Genomic DNA, 26,933 nt, shown 5'->3' with positions numbered 1-26,933 from the left:
GGTCGGCATAGCCCTGGGAGGTGTCAGGAAGACATTCACGACCAAAATAAGCCATGAGTAAATAATACAACCACATCCTGAGTGGGAGTGGGGAGCCTCCCCTTCTCTCCTAGGTCTTGTATGGGTCATGATCCCCCCTTGGCGGGAGTGGAAGGAACATAGATCCCACAGGCTGTGGCTTATAGTAAAGTGATTGTGGTCATGCCTTGTGAGTGTCATTAAAATAAACATATATCATTAAATCCACCATTAAATAACAGCTCTTTCTGCTATCCTTTTGCCTTTTCCACAAGTTTAAATATCCCAGATATTCTACTGTGTATATTCCTAAAAGTAGACAGGTAGATTTAGTGAAATTAACTGGATCATTGGTATCTTCTTTATAGATCATCTGGTGAAACTTGTTTTTCAAATTATAAGTCGTAGGACTTTGTTTTAATGTCTATAGCCTTAGGCAGTTCCATCGAGACTAAACTCAGTTTTTTTCTTATTAGGACTAATCTTATTGACCGGAACTGTGGACTCCCCATATTAGGAGAACAGAGATCTGGCCTGTGTAAATGAGTGGAAGTTAAATACTGTAGAAAATGCCCTCTGGAAACTGAAGTCTAATGCTGACTTACTATTGGTCATTTAATTTCCTTTTGGCTTGGGCACCATTGTTACATTCATGTTTCAGATGTCAAGCTAGTTTTCTCAGAATGTGTGCAGGGCTGGAGGCCGAGTGTGGAGGCCACTGGGTGAATACAGGAGAGGTCACAGGTCAAGCCTCCTGAGAGAACTGCAGGCTTGAGCCTCTGATAGAGCCACATGAATGATGTTTATCCCCAGTAGGTTGCTGTCATTAAACTATGCACACAGGGCTTCTTGCCTTTAAGTTAGCAGGATGGAAAAATTGCAGGTGTTTGCGGCAAGCATGAAGAAGCAGCCATGCTGACCCCTAAGCAATGGTATTAGAAAGGGTTGGTGAAGATTTTCTCATTTGAGAATTGAACAAAACCAAATGGAATTCTCCCTAGTTCTGCAACTCTGGGGGCTGTAAGTGGCAGAGCTCCCACCTTCCCCACAAATAGACCCAGAGTGGCACCTGGTATGTGAGGCAGGTGACCAGGAGAAGGGCGTATCAGTGGTTGACGGACAGCTGCCTCTGCTGCCTGGATGACCCAGCCCCTCCCCTGGACCATCTCCCACTTTGCCTGGGTGTGAGTCACTGGAGGGTTAGCTCAGTACAAGCTGGCAGGTGACCTCCGTAGAGCTTAGGTGAAGGGATTCTCATAGGGCAGTATGTTTGAGACCCTTAGAGGGCTCTCCTTACTCTTGCTTCTCCCATTATTGTTAAATTGTAGTAAGGCACTTGTAACATAAAGTTTACCATTTTAAAGTGTACAATTCAGTACCATTTAGTAGAATGTTGTGCAGCCACCTCTGATATTTAGTTCCAGAACATTTTCACTGCCCCCAGAGGAGACCCTGTACTTATTAAGCAGTCACTCCCCATTCTTCCCTCTCCCCCCAGCCCCCACAATGAAAAATCAGTTTTCCCTCACTTTGGATTTGCCTATTCCGGATATTCCATAAAGATGGGATCAGACAGTATGTACCCTTTAGTGTCTGGCTTATTTCACCAACATAATGTTTTCAGGGTTCATCCCTGTTGTAGCATGTGTCAGTACTTCGTTCATCTTTGAGGCTGAATGATATTCCACTGAATGGCTATTTTTTTTATTATTTTTATTTTTTGAGACGGAGTTTCACTCTTGTCGCCCAGGCTGGAGTGCAGTGGCAGGATCTCGGCTCACTGCAGCTGGAGGGCTATATTAAGTTTTATTTATCCATTCATCCACTGAGGGACATTTGAGTTGTTTCTACCTTTTGATTAATGTGAATACTGCTGCTGTGAGCATGTGTGTACAAGCTTTTGGGAAATTTTATTTGGCTAGTCATAACTTTAAGTTTTGTTTTGGTTATTTATTGTTGCTTAACCAATTATCCCAAAACTTTTTTTTTAATTTTATTATTATTATCCTTTAAGTTTTAGGGTACATGTGCGCAATGTGCAGGTTAGTTACGTATGTATACATGTGCCATGCTGGTGTGCTGCACCCATTAACTCATCATTTAGCATTAGGTATATCTCCTAAAGCTATCCCTCCCCCCACCCCACAACAGTCCCCAGAGTGTGATGTTCCCCTTCCTGTGTCCATGTGTTCTCGTTGTTCAATTCCCACCTATGAGTGAGAATATGCGGTGTTTGGTTTTTTGTTCTTGCGATAGTTTACTGAGAATGATGATTTCCAATTTCATCCATGTCCTTACAAAGGACATGAACTCATCATTTTTTATGGTTGCATAGTATTCCATGGTGTATATGTGCCACATTTTCTTAATCCAATCTATCGTTGGACATTTGGGTTGGTTCCAAGTCTTTGCTATTGTGAATAGTGCCGCAATAAACATACGTGTGCATGTGTCTTTATAGCAGCATGATTTATAGTCCTTTGGGTATATACCCAGTAATGGGATGGCTGGGTCAAATGGTATTTCTAGTTCTAGATCCCTGAGGAATCACCACACTGACTTCCACAAGGGTTTGGCATAAAACCACAAATTTGTCTGTCTCTCACTATTGTATGGGTTAATGGGCTAGCTGGACAGTTTTTCTGCTGGTCTCATTCGACAGCTCTCACCGCATGGTTAGACAGTGTCAGGGACTGGTCGTCTGGATGCTCAGCTGCAGTGGAATGTCTGAGATGGCTTCTTCACCCACAGGTCTGCTGCCTTGGTGTTTCTTCATGTGGCCTTTCTACATAGCATCTCATACTCTTGGGCCTCTTCATGTAGCTTCTCTTTCTCCAAGAGGATAGTCAGTTCTTCTTTTTGGCTTCCAGAAGCACAAAAGTGCAAGCTGTCAGTTGTTCTTAAGGCTTAGACCTAGAACAGGTGCAGTTTCATTTCTACCACATTCTATAGGTTAAAGTAAGTCTCAGAGCCAACCTAGATTCACTGTGGAATGGTCCCTTCTGAGGACGTGAATGACAGGAGTTGTGGCTCATTGGGGACCAACTCCAAAGATGAAGCCTGAGTTCTGAGAACTTTTTCTTCTCTGATTATTCCTTATTCATATTCTATTTTTTGTTTTATAGATGTAATATATTCACAAGTGTCTTTAAGGAGCTATTTTGATACTCTTTTGTCCTCTCCTTAGCATGTCTTTTTTCTTTAATAATTTTTTCTTAGTTTATTTTGGTCTTATTTTTCTTTCAAAAGCCTTTCCCCAAATATCTATTCTACATTGCTCATCATCTGTAGTCTTTTAAAATTCCCCCTTTTGTTCATTCATGTTTGAGAGAAGGACTAAAAGACAATGGGAGGCTGGGTGTGGTAGCTCACATCTATAATCTCAGCGCTTTGGGAGGCCGAGGTGGGAGGATCACTTGAGCCCAGGAGCTCAAGACTAGCCTGGGCAACATAGTGAGACCCCCATCTCTACAAAAAATAAAAAATTAGCCGGACGTGGTGATGCCCGCCTGTAGTCCCAGCTGCTCAGAAGGCTGAGGTGGGAGGATTGCTTGAGCCCAGGAGGTTGAGGCTGCAGTGAGCTGTGATCATGCATGCACTGCCTTCTAGTCTGGGCGAAAGAGTGAGACACTGTCTCAAAAAAAAAAAAAAAAAAGGATTGGGAGTTCTTTGTGGCCAAGACTTGTCAACTGATAGCTTTTAGGGGAAAGGTTTTTTAGGGGGAATTTATACTGATTCCCAATTGTTATCCCCACTCCTCTATCTTATCTCCTTGTGCAATCATAAATGATGGCAGGAACTACTCCATTCCTCTGGAAGTGAAATCTATGTTCTCTTGCCTGAGGTAGATGCATGTTTGCTGGGGTTCTGCTTAAGGAGATGTGGGAGAACAATGTGTTTCAGGGCCTGGAAAATGAGTTCTGTATGTAGGCTTTTGGTTAATCTGTTTTCAGTCTTGCCTATCAGTCCCACTCTCCGAGGTACCTGGTGTCTGAGTCTAGTGCCTCTCCAGGGTACTATGGGACAAATTAGCCTCCTTGTCATCGGTATCCCCCTAACCTCCACTGTTTGCTTTGCTTCATTAATTAACCATTTCCCATTTACTGTCATTGTCTATTGGAGGTGAATTCTCTTCTGTTGGTAACCCCATTCCTTTTTTTTTGTAATTGTGTGTGTTTATACAATGTTTATTCTTCACTGTAATTCCCATGGAGCCTCAGGACAAAGAGCAGATGGGAGAAATACGTGTTTGGTGTTCAGTTTTCCTTCTGTAAGATATCTGCAACCTGTGTTTATCACTGAATAGATCATGGACTTAATGCATATAGAGCTGCTTTGTTTTTCATGATTGTGCCTTCAATTCTATGTAGAAATATAATTTGTGAATTACCTGATGAAATTTTCCTAATTTTGAATCATCCTTGTATTCCTATAATAAACACTGTTAGAATGGATATGGTAGTATTTTATTTGCATTTTTAGTTTTATATTAAATAAGATTATAGTTTTGTTTGTTTCCTTCTAGGCTCTTATTTCATTTCCGTACCAGTGGTATGCAGGGCTGACTTGGGAAGCTTACATCGTTTTCTAAGATCTGGGATGTAGCTCTAGTTTACACAGTAATTTTCAGCTGAAGGAGATTTTTGCCCCCATGGGATGTTTGGAAATAATCTGGAGACATTTTTGGTTGTCACAACTGGTCATGATGGGAGGTGCTATTGGCATTTCTTGGGTAGAGGGGATGTTACTAAACATCCTACAACACACAGGAGAACCCTCCACAAATTGTCTGGCCCAGTATATACATATTGCTGAGGCTGAGAAACCCTGGTTTAAATAAATGTCCAATTTGGAGAGTGAGTCTTTGACTGCCGTTTTTCTTCTATGTGTTGGTCTCCAGATTTCCCACTTGTTCAGTTAGTTTTAGTAGCTGTAGATTCTTAAAAAAAAAAAAAAAAAAAAAAAATTATTGCTTCATCCATACTTCTAGGCTGTTGTAAAGATGCATAAAGTTTTCACTTTTTGCATCCTATTCACATTAGAAACACCTGAATTTTGGAGGGAACACATTCAAACGGTAGCAAACTTAGTGGAGCAAATTCCAAAGAGATTGTGCCTAGGCCAGTTGTCAGTCCTGGGTATAATTTTAGATGTTTTCAGGCTCTGAAGCTTTGCATTTAAGTTCAAATTTCGGAACAAAGATCTGTGTCTCTGCATTGACCAAATAGCACCCAGGTGAAAAGAAGGCACATTGCTAGCACTACAGAAACCATCTGCTGGCTGCTTCCAAATCACTGTTCTCTGTACACTCATCTTTCCTTACTTTTCTCTAGTGTTATCACTCATGTGTGCATCCTTGAACAATACAGTTTAGTGTTGCCTATTTTTTGAGCTTTTGAAAATTATATTTTATGTATTTTTCATACCTTTGTTGTGTTCAACATTGTGTGTGAAATTTGTTCTTATTGGTGTAGCTATAGTTCTTTTGCATTGCTGTATTTACTCCATTGTTGAATACACCATACCATTTATCCCTTTGACTATATGCAGACATCTGTGTTGTTGCCAGTGTTGTTAGAAACAGTGAATGCTGCTATGATTATTCTTGTCTGTATTTCATGGTACCCTTGTGCCAGCATTTCCCTGGGGCACGTACTTAGGAGTTGGATGACTGGGGCATGAGGATCAATTTCTTCTTTTACCCAAGAATTATCTGGGGAAAAAAAAACTTTTTAAAAAGCATTTTCACATGGTTTTTGAGTTATTTTTAGTGCATCAATATAGTCAGAGAATATGCCCTGTGATCTATGAGCAATCGTTTAGACTTCACTATTGGTGTTACTGTTGTCTTTGTTCATTGCTATTTCTTGTATTATGTCTCCTGCTCCCTGCCCCTCAAGTATATCCCTGAATGATATCCACTTTGGTGTGGAGAATCCGGAGGCGAACATACACAGAGATGCTTCCTGTCTTGATGGAGCTAGATATAGAATTTTAAGTTTATAGTTGAGTCTCTTCCCAGTTCTTTACACTTTTACCTTCTGATATTTATTGTTACAAATGAAAATCTGATGCCTATCTGATTCTTACTTCTTTCTGGTAGTTAGTATGATTTTCTCTGTAATTGTAAAGTGTGGGGGTTTTACTTTTCAGTATTTCTTTGTTTTTTGAGATAGGGTCTTGCTCTGTTGCCCAGGCTGGAGTGCAGTGGTGTGATCATGGCTGACTGCAGCGTCTACCTCCTGGGCACAAGCAGTCCTCCCACCTCAGTCTCCTGAGTAGTTGGAACTGCAGGTGCACACCACCATGCACGGCTAATTTTAAAAATTTTTTTTGTAGACATGGGTTTTTACCATGTTGCCCAAGCTAGCCTTGAACTCCTGGGCTCGAGTGATTCTCCTGCCTTGGCCTCCTGAGGGTGTTGGTATTATAGGCATGAGCCACTGTGTCTAGCTTTCAGTATTCCTTTGGGGCATTCAGAGCCACTTAATATTCTCAAGTTTTTCTTTGGCTCAGCAGCATTTGTCTCTTTTGTTTCTTTCTATTCTCCTCCATCTTCTGGATGAATGTTAGATCTCTGTATCTTCCATGTCCCTTAACTATTCTCTTTTTTTTCCCTTCCATTTCCTTTTTCTCTCTGTTCTAAGGGAATGTCACAGTTTGATTTTCCTAATCATAAATGCTTTGTTGAGAAGTGTATTGTGCTCTGGCCCTTCTACAGGTGGTTTTTTTTGTTTGTTTGTTTTGTTTTGTTTTGTTTTGTTTTTTGCGGGGGGAGGGTATCTTATTTTCATTCCTAGAATTGTCTTTTACATAGTAATCTGTTTTTTATTTTGTGGATACAGAGTCTTCTCAATTACTCTTAAAGATTCCAATTAGGTTTTTAAATTCTGATTATTTCCTTCATTAGTAGTGCTTCTGGTCATTTGTGCTTATTTGACTTGGCACCTTCCTCTCAGATTGCTAGTTTTCTTCAACTCTCTGTGGTGCATGGTTATCTGTTCATTTATACATGAGGTATACCATTGATCAGTATCAGTTGTTGATATGAGTGTTGTATTAGAGTTCTCTAAAGGGACAGAACTAAAGTATATATATACACACACACATATATGTATTTATTAAGGAGTATTAAGCTCACACAATCACAAGGTCCCACAGTAGGCCATCTGCAATCTGAAAAGCAAGGAAGCCAGTCCTAGTCTCAAAGCTGAAGAACTTGAAGCCCGGTGTTCGAGGGCAGGAAGCATCCAGCATGGGAGAAAGATGCAGGCTGGGAAGCCGAGCCAGTCTAGTCTTTTCACGTTTTTTTGCCTGCTTTATATCCTAGCCTCACTGGCAGCTGATTAGATGGTGCCCACTCAGATTAAGGGTGGGTCTGCCTCTCTAAGCCCACTGACTCAAATGTTAATCTCCTTTGGCAACACCTCACAGAGCTGGCATCAGTACTTTGAATCCTTCAATCCAATCAATTTGACACTCAGCATTAACCATCACAAGTGTCTTCAGAATTGTCACTCTTTTTTGCCGTGACCTCCCTCTCCTGGTTTGCAGACCCGTGCTCCTCCTGTGGCACAAGGATGGGGAGGTGCTGGCAGGAGAGCTTTCTAGCTCCTGAGTTAAAAGGCAGAGATGGAGTCTGTTATAAGATTTTGCTGCTGCGTTGAGTTATATTAAAAACATTCTGTCTTTTCTCTCTGATTTTCACACTCATAGTAAGAGGCCATCAAGATAGGTTTCTTATATCCGAGGGTGATCCTTACCAACTGTAGTTGGGACAAGTACAATAAAGAATGTTAGATTCTTCTGGAAAAAAGTGGTCCCTCCATTATTTGGATTGGGTTTTTGGCTTTGTCAAGCCCAGCAGTCTGATTCCGTCAGCTTTCTGTCTTCCGGCATGTCCCTGTGGTTTTGGTTCACTAAGGGTAATCTCCTTGTATCTGTTATTTTTCTGCTGCTGCGGCAGACTTACTCTTTTTAACAAAATACTGTCATTTTGGTGGGGTTTTGGAAAGAGGACCAGGCCACATCCTGAAATGAAATTCATCTTAGGATTTTACAACCCTAACTCACTTTTTGTTTTGATTAAATTACCCTTTTTGAGGGGTGGGGGCTCAGCTTTCTCACTTGTAAAATGAAAGATAGTAACTGGACTGATGGTTACAGACATGGATGCATGTCAGAATCACCTCAGAGAGCTTTTTAAAAACAGATTCCCCCCAGCACTTTGGGAAGCCAAGGTGGGCAGATCATGAGGTCAAGAGATGAAGACCATCCTGGCCAACATGGTGAAACTCTGTCTCTACTAAAAATACAAAAATTAGCTGGGTGTGGTGGCACATGCCTGTAGTCCCAGCTACTCGGGAGGCTGAGGTAGGAGAATCGCTTGAACCCAGGAGGCGGAGATTACAGTGAGCCAAGATCCTGTCACCGCATTCCAGCCTGGCAACAGAGCGAGACTCCGTCTCAAAAAACAACAAAACAACAAAAACCCAGATTCTCAGGGTAGGCTTTGAAATGATCATTTCTTTTTTTTTTTTTTTTTTTTTTTTTTTTGCAATGGAGTCTCACTCTGTCCCCAAGGCTGGAGTGCAGTGGCACGATCTCAGCTCACTGCAAGCTCCGTCTCCCAGGTTCACGCCGTTCTCCTGCCTCAACCTCCCAAGTAGCTGGGACTACAGGTGCCCGACGCCACACCCGGCTAATTTTTTGCATTTTTTAGCAGAGACAAGGTTTTACCATGTTAGCCAGGATGGTCTCGATCTCCTGACCTCATGATCCGCCCATGTCGGCCTCCGAAAGTGCTGGGATTACAGGCGTGAGCCACCACGCCTGGCCAGTGAGCATTTCAAAAATGTTCTTTCAATCACTGATGCAGCCAAAGTCTTTGGGACTTTTAGGCTAAGTATATATTCTTTAGATACCCAAAATAGTTTGATTTGGAATATAACAATTTAGGGAAATGAAGAAGGGGTGAATTATGTTTTGGAAGCTGCTGCTTGCTTCCTTTTTCCATTTAGTTTTTAGAAGACAAAGAATGTCTAAAGAGATGCAGATTTAAAGGAAATATAAGTTAATTCTGCATGGGTATGTTTATCTACATGGCTTTCTCCTGCTCACTAATCCAGAAGAGTTCTAACACCCTCTGTGATCATGCGTTTGTTTTTCTTAAGAATTATTCCATCAGAGTATCTAAAAACAGATGCTTAGAAACTGCTGAGACCTTTGTTGGTCTTACTTGATCTCTGGATCCTAGTTTCTTGATCTTCTACATATTCTGGGTTCTAACCTGAACTGGCCTTCATGGTTAAAGATGCATTTATATACTGTGCCCAGTCCAGGAAGCTTATCTTTGGAACTTTGCCCAAACTGGGTATGAAGGCACTTCCTCAAACCCCATTAAATTCATTTCTAAACTTGATCATTGTAAATTGTGTCTGTTGGTAAATTCTGTCTTGTAGAGAGGTATTTTGTAGTAAATAACATGATTTGAAAACTAAAATTTGCCTTTTAGTAAGGTGGTAATCATTTCATAATTGTTAGTTTTGTGAAGTGTCTATAAATCACACATCTGATCTTTTAAAATGTAAGGCAATTGAATTTATGTAATGGTTCAGGCTTTTCAAAGTTAAACAGGTAGTTATTTTAAGGAATGGATAGTTTGTGATATTTTAAACAAAATAAGCCATTGATTTTACACACATAGCCATGAAAGTAAAATATTTTCTTATTTTAAATTTTAAAAAACAAATTAGATTGTTTTAATATTTTTTCACTTTTGCTTTATATTTGACTTATATTTTTTGTATTTTACATTTATATTTGACTGCTTTTCTTTATTCCTAAATCTTTTATTTTCTGTTCCATTTTTAAAAGCTGATAACTGTTGTTTGTCAAATCAAACTTGGATTTAAAAATGAACATTTAATTTTAATAAGCTCTCTGGTAGTGGCACTGCATTGACAGATGTTTGAGGGTTTGTCCCTAAAGCTATGGCATGGGTCTTCTAATGGACTCGCCCTGTATTCAGCCTGTGTAGACCTGGCAGATTCTTTCTCTGTTTCAGAATGGGACAACAGAAGAAGTGACTTCAGAGGAAGAGGAAGAAGAGGAGATGGCTGAAGTAGGTATTTGATGTAAGAATGACATTTCATAAATGTCATTTTTTATTTGAGTAATTCCATAAATCTGCTTTGTAAACTACTATTAATGTGGAATAATTGAAAGCACATTGTATTTGGAATGGAATATAATTTCTGAAGTCTGGCTTTACCTTTAACTGATGATACACCTTTGAGCAAATTGCTTTATCTGAATTCTTTGGATTTGATTTCCTGAATAACAAAAGCCCTTAATTTTAGCACCAAAGTTGTATTTCTGTGTGATACTGATCAGTCCTTAACCTGCATTTGGTTCTTTTTAGGAATAGGAACGACTAAGTTTAAAAAATGTTATGTTTGCATAAAAAGAGAATTTGAGAACATGTTAGGGACTACTCACCAGAAGTAGTGAAACTGTCTCATTGAAAAATCATCAGGAATTTTCTCTTAGTCTGTTTTATGCTGCTATAACAGAATACCAGAGACTGGGTAATTTATAAAGAACAAACATTTATTTTCCAACAGTTCTGGAGACTGGGAAATCCAAGATGAAAATACCAACATTTGGTGTCTGAGGGCCTTCTTGTTGCATCCTCACATGGTAGAAGGCAGAAGGGCAGGAGAGCAAGCTAGTCCAATGTGTGAAGCCTCATTCATCAGGGCCTTAATCCCATTAAGGAGGAAGGAGCCCTCTTGGCCTAGTCACCTCTTAAAGGTCCTACCTCTTAATATCATCACATTAGAAACACCTGAATTTTGGAGGGAACACATTCAAACGGTAGCAAATTTAGTAGAGCACATTCCAAAGACATTGAGCCTAGGCCAGTTGTCAGTCCTGGGTATAATTTTAGATGTTTTCAGGCTCTGAAGCTTTGCATTTAAATGCAAATTTCAGAACAAAGATCTGTGTCTCTGCATTGACCAAATAGAAGGTATGTGAATGTTATGGTCTTGATTGTTTGACAAGATTTTTTCTGTTTGGGGTCTTATAATTACTTTAGGCTTTCATTTTCTTGGTTTGGAAATTATTAATCTAAAATATACTTTCGAGTGCTTCAAAACTAAAGAAGTAGTGTCGTAGGCTTGTTTTTGTTTGTTTGTTTGTTTGAGATAGGGTCTCACTGTGACCCAGGCTGGAGTGCAGTAGCGTGGTCACGGCTCACTGCAACCTTCAACTCCCAGGTTCAAGCAATCCTCCTGAGCAGCTGGGACTACAGGCAGGTGCCCCACGTCCAGCTAATGCTTTTTTTTTATTTTTTGTAGATTTTGAGTCTTGCTCTGTTGCCCAGGCTGGTCTTGAACTCCTGGCCTCAAGTGATCCACCACCTCGGCCTCCCAAAGTGCTGGGATTACAGGCGTGTGCCACTGTGCCTGGCTGTAGGCTTGTTTTATGAGTCTGGGAGTAAAATACTTCTTAGAATTGTCCAATTAGAATGAGAGTTTGTTTTAATGCTTTTATGCAGTTTAGCTGAGGTGGAATAAACTGCATGAAAACATTAAACGTTTTCCATGGGTCAGGCAGCCATTGTACTAAAGATCATGAACCCTTTCATTTTCCCCTCTAAGATAATAAACAAGGGACCGCAACGTTGAGGGAAATCTAGAAAGGTAAGAGACTGGACTTTGGAGATGTCAGATTAGGACAGGTGAAAAGCAGATATTCTGGGCTCCTAAAATAAGGTGGGAACAGGCCCAGAGCAACCTTGGACATGGTGTGTTGCGGTGCATTGGATGCTTTTGTTTTGAGAAGGAAAGTTGATGTGCTGAAGTCATGGAAAGCAAGATTGGCCAGAAAAGGCAGATGGTTAGAAGTCTTGAATTCAAGACAGGCGTGTGTTTCTATTTGGTGTGATTATTGATAGGAAAGCCTTAAGCAGGGAACAGTGTGCTCAGGATATTGCTTTAGAAAGTTGTGTTGAATTCTGTTTGTGATGTGCTGATTAATACTTAGGTGGAGAAGTTTTGTGGATGGGAACATGACTGAGGTTGAACATATAGGAGGAAATACAGGCCAAAGGCATTTGTGAGCATTGTGAGGAAAACAAGCATAGGATGGAATATCAGGGCTGAAAGGTGCACACAGGGAGAAGGGAGCTCCATGAAGTGTGGAGTCATGGGCAGAGTTTGAGTGAAGGTAGTCAGTAACCTGGTCTAGAAATCAGTGAATTAGCCGGCTTGGAAAAAAAAAATCAAGATGAATATAAACTACTCCTTTAGAGATTTTGGCATTTAAAGTAGAAAAACAAGGTAATTGAAAAAAGTTAGGATTTTTAAAAATCTGCTTATATTTGTATGTGTGTAAGAACAAGATAGTATGGGAAGGGAGGGAGCAGAATGATGTGAATAAAGATGTTGTTCTGGGGGATACTATTCAAATTCTTTTTAAATTATTATTGTTTTTTGAGATAGGGTTTCTGTCACCCAGGCTGGAGTGCAGTGGCATGATCATAGCTTACTGCAGCCTCAAATTCCTGGGCCCAAACGAGCCTTCTATTTCCGCCTCCCGAGCACCTGAAATCAAATTCTTTTTCTAACTCACGTTTTAGTTATTAACATCAATAGATGCTTACTACATAAAACCATAAACTGAAATTAGGGGAAAGCACCAAATGTCTCCAGAGATAACAACTAAAATTAATTGAAATTAACATTTCAATATAAGTTCTTCTGGTCTTTTCCTATGCATATTTCAGCATAATTGAAATTCTTCTATTCCTTTGTGTATTCCGTTTTTCATTTCAAAGTTTTTTGATACAGGAGAAATTATGCTGTGTTGGTATTTCAGTGGCCTGTTAATATTTCGTGGAATTGAGTTAACTGTTTTGCTATTTTTGCACATGCAGATTTTGTGTTTGTTTTTTTGGTTGCAAGGTTGAGATAGGTATCCTTATGCCTAAATTTGTGTTTACATCTTAGACTAGTTTCTTGGAATACCATTCTAGAAGTCGAATTTCTGGAACAAACTATGAACAGTTAAGGTTCTTGACACCCGCTGCTAAACTGTCTCAAAGGTTCCTCTTAAGAGGAGATTTAAAAGATGGCTTGGCTGGGCGTGGAGGCTCATGCCAGTAATCCCAGCACTTCCAGAGACAGAGGTGGGTGGATCACTTGAGATCAGAAGTTTGAGACCAGCCTGGCCAACATGGTGAAACCCTCTCTCTACTAAAAATGTAAACAGATTAGCTGGGCATGGTGATGTATGTCTGAAATCCCAGCTACTCAGGAGACTGAGGCACGAGAATCACTTGAACCTGGGAGGCAGAGTTTGTAGTGAGCAGAGATCACCCCTGTATACGCCCACCTGGGTGACAGAGTGAGACTCTATTTTAAAAAAGGAAATAAAAATTAAAGAAGAAAATAAATGATGGATTATTTCATAATAGTTATGACTTTGTAAAGCTTTTAAATCTGCTTTACCCAGAGTCTAGCTTTTAAATAAAATCTAGGATATAAAAGGTGGGAGCCTCTTGAATGGAAGGTGGGGGCATTTTCTCTCTCCCCGTAGGATAGATATATTCTGTTTCTTGTCCCCCATTGAGTCAAGAATAATTTAACTTCTGGCAGAAGAAACTGCTGAAGAAAAATAGGTTGAATAAGCTAACATTTTTCTTCTTTTTGCAGGATATAGAAGACTTACATCACTACGAGATGAAAGCAGAGCCGATTAGTGGGAAAAAGTTGGAGGATGAAGGAATTGAAAAAGAAAATTTGGCGATATTAGAGAAAATTAGGAAGACTGAAAGGCAAAACCATTTAATTGTGTAAGTGTGTATAAATAGCCAGAGCCTGGATTTTTGTTTAAGTAATTATAGTTAATACCAGGCAATTCATCAACATGCTGATCTCAGCTGCTCTCCTCCTCCATCCCTGCCTTAGGGGTAGATTCAGTCACATGTTTATTGGTTTTGAGACAGGGTCTTGCTCTGTCGCCTGGGCTAAAGTGTGGTGGCACAATTGTAGCTCACTGGAGCCTTGATCTCCCAGGCTCCAGCGATCCTCCTACCTCAGCCTCCCAAGTGTCTTGGACTATGGGCATGAGCCACCACACCAGGCTAATTTTTTAGATTTTTAGTAGAGATGGGGTCTCACTATGTTGACCATGCTGATCTGGAACACCTGAGTTCATGCGATCCTCCTACCTCAGCCTGCCAAAGTGCTGGGATTACAGGCATGAGCCACCGTCCCTAGCCACGGACATATGTTCTCTTGCCCAGGGTTATCTTTCTCATCTATGAATAGCCACTTTTTACCCTGTTCATCTGCTCTTCACATCCTGGAACCACCTGCTGATCCCTGTATATGCCCCTTTCCAGCCTGTTTATGCTGTTTTCTCTGCTTACCTTCCTTCTGTGGCATCTGTATATTCACATTCATTCTCTCTTACAAAACACAACTCAAATTATTTCTCCTTCATGAAGCTGACTTTGGTCCATCCTGCTCTGACCATATCAAAACTAATTCTTCTCTTTTGACTTAACATCTCTTTTATGTGAAGCAGCCGGATGTGAAAGAACACTGAGTTTGGTGACAAACACACCTTTTTTGGTTTCACTTTGCTCAACTCTCAAATATGGATAGACAGTACATACCTTTTGGATGACTGCTGTGAAACATCAATGAGAATGATGTGTGTATATACATGAAATGCTCAGACAGAGTAGGGAAACATCAGATGATTGTCTGAACACTTACTACTTCGTGCCTTGTATTAGAGCTATTTACCAACTCCACGAAAGCCGAGGACCAGTTACTTTGTCTTGGGCACAGGTTCTCCAAAACAGGGAATGAATTGTTAGGCAAGTAGATGCCAAGTGTTGAAACCAGATAGATTACTCTCCCTCCTTCAGTCTTAGTTATATATTAATTTAATTAGTAATTTTTCCTAGAGGAAAGAAATTTAGTCAATTTCTCATATCTTGATTATTTAAAAAACTGAGTTTGTAGCATTTGAAATAATGTTACTGTATTTTCCATGTCTTGTGATCGATTCCAGTTTATCTTCAAAACAAGTATAAATTATTGAACACTTTTGCATGACCGATACTATGCTAAGTACTTTATACTTTATATATCCTCTCATTTAGTCTTCATAGCCACTGTATGAAATAGGTACTCTTCATATTTTAGAGATAGGAGAAACTTCTCATATTTTATGGATAGGAAATGAGGTCATGGTTACATATCTAGGAAGTAAGATCTTTGTAAACTTGATTTTTTTTTCTTTTTTCAAAGTATAGTGCAGTCTTTAAAACCTTTAGTTTCACCTGACTAAAAAGTAGTTCCATTTCTACTTAGTGTTAGGATAGGATATGGATGTGTTTTCATCTTTAGAGAAGTCCCCACACTGAAAAACTGAAACCAGTTGCATGTAGGTACACGTGTTTCTCAGTGTGTCAGTGTGTGAACTAGACCATCTGCGTAATATTCTTGCTTGTAGTCTTATGAATGGAAGTCTCTTTTAGTTAGTGTCACCTTGAGTGTCTTCTAGTATTTTCACAAATTGCTGAGGTTTGAAATAGACTCATACTGAATTCTGTGCTATCATGGAGTCCATGGTGGTCTGAACATGTTGGCTAGAGTTTTTCAGATGATAAGAAATAGGAAATGAACCAGACTTGTGTCTAGTTTTATATTTTTCTGAAATTTCATAATGCTTCATTCAATTGGACTTTTTTTTTTAACTTCTTGAAATGTTGAGTGTTGAAAATGTTTTTATATGTCCATCGAATTTTTTTTGTCATTTTCTTGATAGAGTGAACTCTTGCATGATTTTTATCTTGTAGCAAAAAGCTCAAGCTTGAATAACATTGGTTGGAAAGTAAGTAAGAGTAATACATTTCATTATACAGAGAATGATTGCCAAGCTGATTTTTATGACTTTTCCCCCAGGTTTGAAAGCAACATAATTAACTCTTATTGTAGATGTAGTTATGTTATTACTTTTAAAATATGTCGGTGTAGTACACCTGTAGTGTGAGCTACTATAGATGGTGGGAGGCTGAGGCAGGAAGATCTTTTGAGCTTGAAGAGGTCAAGGCTGCACATGAGCTGTGATTGCACCATTATATTCCACCCTGGGTGAGAGAGCGAGACACCCTGTCTCTTAAAACAAAAAACAAAAGACAAAGGGGGAGTTGGGGGTGGGAGTCATATTAGAAATCTATATATAGGACAGTTATGGAAAAATACTGATTTTTTAGTGATTTAACTTTTCATAGTTCCATCCATGGCAAATTGTTCTCCTTGAACCGCTTGGCTAATAATACAAGTTTAGGAAAGCGTATTAAACTTTTGAATTCTTTTTTTTTTTTTTTTTTTTTTTCCTCCTGTCTTTATTTTTTTTTTTTTTTATTTTTATTTTTTTTGTTTTTTATTTTTATTATTATTATTATTATTATTATTATTATTATACTTTAGGCTCTATGGTACATGTGTGCAACGTGCAGGTAAGTTACATATGTATACATGTGCCATGCTGGTGCGCTGCACCCACCAACTCGTCATCTAGCATTAGGTATATCTCCCAAAGCTATCCCTCCCCCCTCCCCCCACCCCACAACAGTCCCCAAAGTGTGATGTTCCCCTTCCTGTGTCCATGTGTTCTCATTGTTCAATTCCCACCTATGAGTGAGAATATGCGGTGTTTGGTTTTTTGTTCTTGCGATAGTTTACTGAGAATGATGATTTCCAATTTCATCCATGTCCCTACAAAAGACGTGAACTCATCATTTTTTATGGCTGCATAGTATTCCATGGTGTATATGTGCCACATTTTCTTAATCCAGTCTATCATTGTTGGACATTTGGGTTGGTTCCAAGTCTTTGCTATTGTGAATAATGCTGCAATAAACATACGTGTGCATGTGTCTTTATAGCAGCATGATTTATAGTCCTTTGGGTATATACCCAGTAATGGGATGGCTGGGTCAAATGGAATTTCTAGTTCTAGATCCCTGAGGAATCGCCACTTTGACTTCCACAAGGGTTGAACTAGTTTACAGTCCCACCAACAGTGTAAAAGTGTTCCTATTTCTCCACATCCTCTCCAGCACCTGTTGTTTCCTGACTTTTTAATGATTGCCATTCTAACTGGTGTGAGATGGTATCTCATTGTGGTTTTGATTTGCATTTCTCTGATGGCCAGTGATGGTGAGCATTTTTTCATGTGTTTTTTGGCTGCATAAATGTCTTCTTTTGAGAAGTGTCTGTTCATGTCCTTTGCCCACTTTTTGATGGGGTTGTTTGTTTTTTTCTTGTAAATTTGTTGGAGTTCATTGTAGATTCTGGATATTAGCCCTTTGTCAGATGAGTAGGTTGCGAAAATTTTCTCCCATTTTGTAGGTTGCCTGTTCACTCTGATGGTAGTTTCCTTTGCTGTGCAGAAGCTCTTTAGTTTAATTAGATCCCATTTGTCAATTTTGGCTTTTGTTGCCATTGCTTTTGGAGTTTTAGACATGAAGTCCTTGCCCATGCCTGTGTCCTGAATGGTATTGCCTAGGTTTTCTTCTAGGGTTTTTATGGTTTGAGAAAATTATATACATGTGACTTTTCCTTTAGAATGACTGCAAACTCCAAACCCCCTTATTAGATGAGATGTAGGCTATCATGGTCTCTTTTGGACATTCATTCTAAAGGAGCTGGAAGCTATAGTGACCTCTTTTTTTCCTGGGGATATAGAGCAGCTTAAGATCTTCTCTTTCTTGAACTTACCCTAGGTGCTCTATTTTAGCTTTCAGATTGGTTCATTTTTGAGTTAGTTGAAAAAAAAAATTATCTTTTTGTTTGAACTGGTTTTATTTGTGATTCTTAGGGTTGACCCTGATAGTCCTTTGCACTGTGATCTTCAGATCTTCAAAGAAAAAGAAGGCGTAGGAGATATTTTGCTTAACTTATCTTTTAAGGTAAGGAAATTGTTACGGGACTCTCTGTTTTTCTAATGGGGGTGTATATTTGTACAAGTGTTATGGAAAACAATTTGGTAAAGTGGAAGATACTCATACACTATGGTTCAGGAATCTTGTGGATATATACTCCACAAGAAATGAGTTACATAGACACCAAGAGGCACAGGAATGTTTAGAGCAGCATCATTTCTAATAGCCCCAAACGGAAAATAACCCAAGTGTTCATTCCAAGAAAATGAAGAATTGTGGTATTCATAAAATGGCTTACAGCTATGTGGGAAAGACGGGCGAACCTTGAACACTATGTTAAGCAACAGAGGCCAGACCCCCCAAAACCTATTTTGTACAATTTCCTCTATATAGAGTTCAACAACAGGGAAAACTAATGTTGGTTAGGGCATACATTCTTAGTGGAGGCAATATCGCCTACAGTGGAGTGAAAATTGGTCCTTAGAGTGAAAGAAAATCTTGCTTATTATACTGGTCTGCTGCCCTCCAAAGGGCCGTATAACATAAACCGACATAAATATATCTGTGGTGTTAAAATTCCATGGGGCATGGGGTAGAATTAGGAAGAAAACTTCTAAAAAGGCTTCTTAGGGGGACAGAAATGAAAAGAAAATGGAGAAACACTTATTTCTGGATTCATACTTGGGCAGTAAAACTATCAAGAACAAAGAGGTGATCACTTAGAGGTTAGGGTAAGGAGTCCATCCAGGTGGGAGGTAGGGATGTGTGACCTGAAAGGGACATCTCTGAGCTTCTTGGATACTGGCTGGAATATATTTCAGGATCAGGTTGGTGGTTACATGGGCAAATAATTTACAATAACTTGTTAAGCTATACCTTAAGGTATATTTTATGTAATTTTCTGAATGTATGTGTTATATTTAATAAAGTATTTTTAAGATACTAAAAATAAAGGTTACAAAGGAATAACGATGGAATCTAGAAGAAATGTTAATCTAATATGGAATCTAGATAAGATGTAATGGTTTAAAATCTAGATAAGATGTAATGGTTTAAAATCTATGGCTATATGCGGTATTTGGATGAAAAAAACAGACATAAAAGAATACTTTCTTGTACTTACTCTAAGAATGGTAGTAGTTTTCTAAAAGCTTCGTACTTAGCTTTTTGTGTATATTTTTGCTTGTGGATATATCTTATGATTGAACTTTCTTGATATGACTTTCTTGATATGACCGTAATGTCAGTATTTTCTCTCACTTTTGTTATCATAGGAATTGTTGTGGTTGTCAATTGGGTTGTCTTCCTGAAGTATGAATCTGGTATGTATTGCCTGAATTTGCTAATGGCTACTTCTTTACGATTCATATGGGGTAACGAATAAAGCACGCAGGCCTAAAACAAAAAAAGAAAATACAAAAAAACTAGGAAGGTATCTTTCTTTTTTAAAACATTAAATCATACGTCCATATGCCCAACATCAAACTTAAGAAATAGAACCTTTGGCTGGGCGTGGTGGCTCACGCCTGTAATCCTAGCAATTTGGGAAGCCAAGGCAGGCAGATCACCTGAGGTCAGGAGTTCGAGAGCAGCCTGGCCAATATGGTGAAACCCCGTCTCTACTAAAAATACAAGAATATTAGCCGGGCATGGTGGCGGGCGCCTGTAATGTAACCCCCACTTCATGGGAGGCTGGGGTGGGAGAGTCACTTGAACCCAGGAGGCAGGGGTTGCAGTGGGCCAAGATTGTGCCATTGCACTCCAGCTTTGGTGACAAGAGAAACTCCGTCTCAAAAAATATATATATATATATATATATATAAAAGAAATAAAAGCTTCTCGGTACCTGTAGCACTCTGTGTGCCCCTCCCTTGTCACGTCCTCTTTGGGAGGTATCTTGAAGGGAATATGAAATCTTGGCCAGGAAACTGGAGGATTCATGACTGCAGGTGGTGTTTTCATGATTTTTTTCCTGCTTTATCTAGAACGTTAGGGAAGGGACGATGTGGGAGGTAAATGGCTGAAATTCTGTCGGATTTGTGTTTGTGGCCCACGGCTCCTGATACCAGAAAGAAGGGCCTTTTTCTGGGGTTGGAGTATTTCTTATGAGTCCTGAGAAAAATGTGATTGCCTTGAGCTAACTGACCTTCTGCAGAGGACCTTAAACTGAATTTCCAAGTTGTTAGTATCGGGATTCACAGACTTTGGAGAATAGCAGGTATGACTTGGAAAGATGTAGAGGAAGGAGCCGCAACAATATATATTTATAGGCTCTGATGTCCACAGTGACAACTTGAGCACAATGAATACTAAGCAAAATGGAACTGGAGATAAAGTATAACACAAAGATGGAATTGAGGGCAGGAGGGAATGCGACCTGGTCAGCAACTTGGTAAATCCAACTTGCTATGCTTTTAAGGAAGTTGTTTTCTGATGTTACAGGCAACTTGGTAAATCCAACTTGCTATGCTTTTAAGGAAGTTGTTTTCTGATGTTACAGGCAATATCGGAATTACTGAATTGAATTCTGAGGTAGTACTTTAAGGAAATGCATTCTTCTGCCCCTATTCTTTGGAATACTTAGGGCTAAGTTCTTAGTTTTTGATATCATAAAAATTCAAAGTATTCTGTTCTAAGAGCCATTTCAAACAATTGACTAGAATTTCAGAGCAATTACATGAGAGTAATGCCAACAGAGTTTTTAAGTTACCCATAGTCCTATATCCCTAACAAGTATGTTCATGCTTGCATGTTCTCTTCTCATGTTTACTGTGTGCATTCTTTCTTAGTAATGGCATGTGGAAATTGTTTAAGCAAGAATAATTCTCGAGATAATTTTGTATGTTTCCTTTTTTCTTTTTAAGGTATGTATTGGGTGGAGGAGCATTATGTATTGAACTTCTCACAAAACAGGTGATTATTTTCTTATAATACTCAAGTTTCACCCTCAACAGAGTGTTTTGATTACGTAAGTTAGGTTGTAAGTAGAAGGTTCTCTTAAAGAAATTTTAGTGGTTTTTTTTTTGTCATAGCTCCTACTTTCAAGAATGAAAAAGGTAAACCAGTAAAATGAGATTGTACTTGGTGCTGAATCTATGCTAGGATAGGCATTAAGAGTGACCTTTATTTAAGGTTCTAATTTGCTCATGTAGGCCACTTGGAACGTCAGTTTGTTGTTTTTGGTGAGATTCTGGAAATGGTCCAATTTTACTTTTTCCCCTTGACTCCAGACTTTTTAACACTGATGTGCTGCTGTTGAGGCATATGCCATTTTGTTAGGCCTTCCCAAGTGGGAATCAGGTTTTCTAGAGATGTTTTCTTCTTTTTGTAGGGCTGAAGCAGTGCCTACTCGACAGAACCAGTCATCGTACAAAGAAATGCCACCTGACTCAAAGGCAAAGCCAGAGTGCAGCTTGGAGCAAAGAAGGTATTTTATTAAGAATTTTACATAAACCATAAGATATATTTTGTATTACTTTGTGAGCCTTCTGCCTGTGTTAATTCTTTTTCAGAGAATTTGTTTCATTTTATTTGCTTTGTTTTCTTCTTGTTACAAAGATGATCTATAGAAAATATGGAAGTATCATTTCTTTATTATTGCTTTTTCCTCCCTCTGTGCCTATGCTTACCAAGTCTTTTTATTTTTTGCTTTTTATTAACTCTTTCAATCCTCTTAATAACTTAAAAAGAGGGTATTACTAATATCTGCATCTTGTAGATGAGGTAACTGAAGGTAGGTAACTTGTCCAGGGTTACAGGTGGCAGAGCAAGGATTAAAACCAGACCGTCTGGCTGCCCAAGGCCCGACCAAGAGGAGCTGAGAGCAAGCCACGGGGGAGAAGGATGTTGGTCGGGCTGGTTTCCTGTTCAGTTACCATGAAACGCAGGCTTAACCTTAATTCTAGGACATGACCAAGAAAGCCTTCCAAAGCCATAGGTTTTTTACCATGACCGTGACTTTTAGCAAGAATTTGTGGTTTAAAGGCAACATGGTGCTCTAAGAAGCTTCCGTTCACTCTTAGGGAGGGACTGGTAGTTGAGCTAAATAGTGAAATCCTGGAGCACACAGCCTTTAGGGCAGCTTCTGACCTATTTCTATGGTCAGGAAAGACACCTGTCTTTCCCTGCTGCCTACAGCCTCCAGTTATTCACCTTCAGAATTCCCTAGTCTGTGATCACATTCAGATGAGAGATCTGTTTTGTTTTTTCCAGGGTAGGAGGAAGTGAGTCACCACCTATACTAAGCAGTCTAGTCTTCTGTGTATAAATGAGCAAGGTTGGGGAGCCAAATTTGAGAACCTTGTGTAATCCTGACATTCTCCAAGAGAATCCAAGAGAATGTCAGGATTACGTACGGTGGTAAAGTAGTCTCATGTTAGTTGTCTCCACAGCTCTCATCAGAAGCAGACACAGTTACTTTTTATAGGAAAGCATCTCTAACTTAAGCCTGTAGGATTCCCAAAGACTAAAGGCAGGCAACTATGAATTCAGTGAAATCATGGCATTCAAGTAGTTAACCCAATATATTTGAGAATTATCAGAAACAATGCATAATATGTTTCCCAAAGACTGTAGGTTTTGGAATTATCAGATACAGAATACAGACTTCAAATATTAGAATTGTGAAAAAATAGTTATATGTGAAATAAATTTATTATATAAAAAAAGATGGACTCATAAAATTGAGTGAGCAGTAAGACCACCAGGAATGATGAGGAAGACCTGAAAGGAAAATGGATGAAATAGAACTTACAGAAATAAAATATATAGCTGGGTATGGTGGTTCACACCTGTAATCCCAGCACTTTTTGCAAGGCTGAGGCAGGAGCATGGCATGAGCCCAGGAGTTGCAGACAAGCCTGGGCAGCATGGTGAGAACTCATTTCTCCAAAAAATACCCCACCACCACCAAAACAAAAATAAATAAATAAATAAAAAGGAAAAAGCTGTGTATGGGGCACCTACCTGCCTATAGTCCCAGCTACTCAGGAGGCTGGGGTAGGAGGATCACTTGAGCCCAGGAGGCCAAGGCAGCAGGTGCGTGCCCCTGCAGTCCAGCCTGGGTGACAGAGTGAGACTTTGTCTCAGAATAAAATGGAATAAGGAAATATACAATGGAATTGTTGAAATAAGAAACTGAGTGGGTGGATTAGACACCAGAAGAAATGATTAATTGGTTAGACCATTATCTCCAAAAAGTAAGTCCTTATGTTACACAGACAGACATGAGGATAAGTGATAGGGCAGAAGTTGGTGGGGTTGGAGGAGAGAGGGAGATCAGAATGAGTTCTAAAATATGTCTTAGTGGAATCCCGGGAGGAGATATTAAAATTATATTGGAAAGTGAGAGAAATAGAAGTTCTAAAGGTGACAGAAGGAAGTCCACATTAATCAGTCACAACAAATGTAAATGGACTAAAGTTACCAGTTAGACAGATGGAACTAATAAAACAATATCCAGCTGTTTTAATCCATCTTATTGAAAATATGAGGATGTGAAAAGATTGAAAGTTTGTATAAAGGAGAGAGAGTGATAAAGATATGCCAGTATACATTAACCAAAAACAAGTGATGGAGCTTCAGTTTCAACAAGATAGGATTTTGGAACACAAAGCATTAGTAACAACTTGATGCCAAATGACTAATTAGGATGTAGCAATTTTCATATTTTATTTACCTATCAAAATAGACTCAAAATACAGAGGAAAAACTGATAAAACCACAGGGAGAAATTGACAAGTCTGCCATTGTGTTTGGAGATTTCAACATACCCGGCTTACCATAAGTAAGTTACACAGAATGCCCATATATAGATTTGAATAACCCGTGAATGGACATGATACAATCGACAAATATAGACCTCTGTACCCAATAATCAGATATTCTATATTCTTCTCAAGCATATGTGGACTGTGGGAGAAACATTAATTATATATTAACCCATTAAGCAAGTCAGAAGATTGAAAAACAATTCATACCATCCACACCATAAAACTTATAATTTAAATATGAAGCAATTAAGGTTAGAAGTTAATAATGAAGACATTAACCAAAAGCTACATGAATTTGGAAGTTAAACACCCTGGTAATTCCTAGTTTAAAAAATCCAATGAAATTATAGAATGCTTAGAATTGAACCATAGTTAAAATAGGAAACTTCTATCTACCCCTCTCTCGCCCTCTCCCTCCCTCCAAGGCCCAATTCTTATATTTCTGCTTGTTAATTTGCTATAGTTAATTCGGATATATACAAAGACTGAGAAAAATTCCTTGAATATGGTGACAACCTGTACCTGGAATAGTCCAAATCCTAATTACCCTGATTCCTCCACCAACAGTTCCCAAACTGGTGTACTAGAAAGTCTTCCGAATGCTCTTTGGAAAAAAAAAAAAATCGTGGCCATATAAATTCATTGCTCTGCGAGGTCCTGTTGAATTTACCAAGCATTTCCCAAATTGATTTATTCATCAATAACCCCAAGCTGCTGGGATTACAGGTGTGAGCCACCATGCCCGGCCTTCCATAAGGCATGTAAAGGCAGTTCCAAAGGTAGAATCAACAGACTTTCCAAAAGTCAGTGGCAAGATCTCTAGACTCAGACGTGCCTTCAAGTTCCAACCCCCAGCAACCCAAAGCCAATGAATTGTCCTCCCAGAATAGCATCAGATAGCAATTAGAACGTGGTCCTCGAATTCTCCAGATCAGCTCCAAAAACATATATACTATTAACAGGGGAAATATTGTGAACTGAAGTCTTTAACAGATAACATTAATCAAAAACATTTCTATGGGTAAACGATTATATATAAAATAGGTTTCTCACCAACAAAAGCCTCTATAAATTTCAGGCTGATGACAATTTAACTTATGTTTTAAATGCATAATTATGTCAAATAAATGCATCTACAAAGGCCTGAATACAATCTCTGAGTCTAAGGTGCCCCCATCTTCTCAATTTCACATTTGATTATACGTGTATTTGAGAGAACATCACTCATTATTTGTTTTGGGAGTATTGTCAAATATTACCCAGTATTTCGGATATTATTGAAACTAGTTGATTGGAAGTCAATGGCACTGTTTCTACTAAAAGTAGGATCCTAATCAGTAGACAGAGACGTATAAGAATAGTCATTCTACATCGACAAAGTGTCAGTATCAGGCAGTGGCTTCAAAGCCAAAGTGGTGGTTGGATGGAAAGTGGAATTTTAATTGGCGAAGGAGGCAGATAGTGAGACATGTTGATTCAATAATAACGTGAAGTCCAGGAAAGCCTGTGGCTGTAAAGAATGTTGAGCCATACAGTCCATGGGAGATAGGAAAGGGGGCCTCGAAATATTCAGGCTTGTAGAAGGGTAGAGTAAATATCTAAGGCAATTGTGATGGATAGTGCTTGAAGTATTTGCTTTCGACTACCTTCTATCAGGCTATCTACAAACTTGGAAGTTTCTTGAGGGCAAGAATGAAGTCTTTTACAGCTTCTGGCATGCCTCTGTGTACCCACCACATCCTCAATAAATAATTGGTTACCCTACTTTGTCATACAATATAGGACATACTTAGCTGGACAGCACTATGTGATTTGATCACACCTAACCTATGAGTGGAGAATCACAGCGTTGAATCTGTTTAAAAACAACACTCCCTATTCCCTTTCACCTGCATAATATGTTCGATTTGGTTTCTAGTAATGTTGGTTCTACCCATATGTTTTTAGGTAATAGTACCATCTGTGATGTGCCTAAGTAAAATTATACCAAGAATTCTATGGCGGCAAAGCTAATGCACTGCTCTTTGATTAAGATTTTGGACGTTTGAAAATATAAATTCAGATATTGGACTGTGAGGGTTTTATTTTGGAGGTTGCAGGAGATTGAAATGTTGGGGTAAAACTGCTAGGCTCCTTTGGGACTTGTCTGTCAGGGTGGGGAGAATATACAAGTTAACCAAATCTTGTAAATTCTCACAGTGCTTAGTTTTGTGACTGTACAAAAACTGGCATTGTTTTTCGTAGGTCTCAGTGGAGAAATGTAAGCTGTGAGTTTAACATCCTGTTTACTGTGTTTTGGCCAGGATTTTGCAAGCTTTTGTGGAGAAAATTATATTGCTTTTTTTATCCTCTTTGTAACATATATGTATATCAATATGTTTCCTTGTGTTTTACTATGGTAAAATTGTATCTTGCATATAGAGAAATAAGTCTATTAGGGTGAATTTAAAAAAATCTTTACTCTGAGGTGGCAGCCTTGTATAATGAACCATATGTTTAAGCCTTATAAATACATCACACTAGAGCCCAGCATGGTGGCATGTGCCTGTAATCTCAGCCACTTGGGAGGCTGAGGCAGGAGGATCGCTTGAATCTAGCAGTTTTAGACCAGCCTGGGCTACATAATGAGATCCCATCTCAGTCAGTCAACCAATCAATCAGTTACACAAAAAAGATCAAGATCTTTCTTGCTCTTTTAGAATGTCTTTCCCAAACATTCTAACAAATGTGTCGGTGTCTAAAACAATGAAAAGGGTTTATGACAGAGTTACAGCAGTCATCAGAGAAAAATCCTGGACAGATTGCAAATGTATACCAGTTGTGAATTTCTATGACTGCAATTGAAATCCAACATTATTCTTGTACGGTCTTCTTGGGTGTATCTGTGTTTAATAACTCGTTTTCAAATTTAGAGGACTGTAGCTATGGTTTCTTCTTAGAGACCTTGATCTTGAGGGGCTCACAGTTTAATGGAAGAGAGAACAGGAAACCAAGAATTAAATGCAGAGAGTGAGGTTCTGCAGTACAGGGTGTATACAGGGCGCAGAGAAGCACTGTGGCACCATGTTCTGGCCTCATCTTCTACTGCTCTAGACTTCCTGAAATGCCGTTTCCTGACCCTACCTGGACCTCTCTCTGTAGGTGCTGTTCTATCTCCTTGCAAGCCTTTT

The 26,933-nt window shown here is 39.1% G+C and overlaps 1 protein-coding gene across 1 annotated transcript in view; it reads left to right on the top strand.

Moving 5' to 3' along the window:
* LOC129014724 (ubiquitin-conjugating enzyme E2 Q2-like) overlaps nucleotides 1-21,422 on the top strand; it is a 28,961-nt gene extending 7,539 nt beyond the window's left edge. The window contains exons 2-7 of the mRNA XM_054452403.2: nucleotides 10,085-10,141; nucleotides 13,740-13,879; nucleotides 17,929-18,019; nucleotides 19,267-19,314; nucleotides 20,857-20,905; nucleotides 21,324-21,422. Coding sequence (XP_054308378.2) covers nucleotides 10,085-10,141; nucleotides 13,740-13,879; nucleotides 17,929-18,019; nucleotides 19,267-19,302 — 324 coding nt within the window. The 3' untranslated portion in view covers nucleotides 19,303-19,314; nucleotides 20,857-20,905; nucleotides 21,324-21,422. The remainder of the gene's footprint in view (nucleotides 1-10,084; nucleotides 10,142-13,739; nucleotides 13,880-17,928; nucleotides 18,020-19,266; nucleotides 19,315-20,856; nucleotides 20,906-21,323) is intronic.
* The last annotated feature ends 5,511 nt before the right edge of the window (nucleotides 21,423-26,933 follow it).

Source organism: Pongo pygmaeus, chromosome 16 (genome assembly GCF_028885625.2).
Source record: "Pongo pygmaeus isolate AG05252 chromosome 16, NHGRI_mPonPyg2-v2.0_pri, whole genome shotgun sequence".
In the NCBI taxonomy this organism is placed as follows: Eukaryota; Metazoa; Chordata; class Mammalia; order Primates; family Hominidae; genus Pongo; species Pongo pygmaeus.
This window is presented reverse-complemented; position numbering and strand designations above follow the sequence as displayed.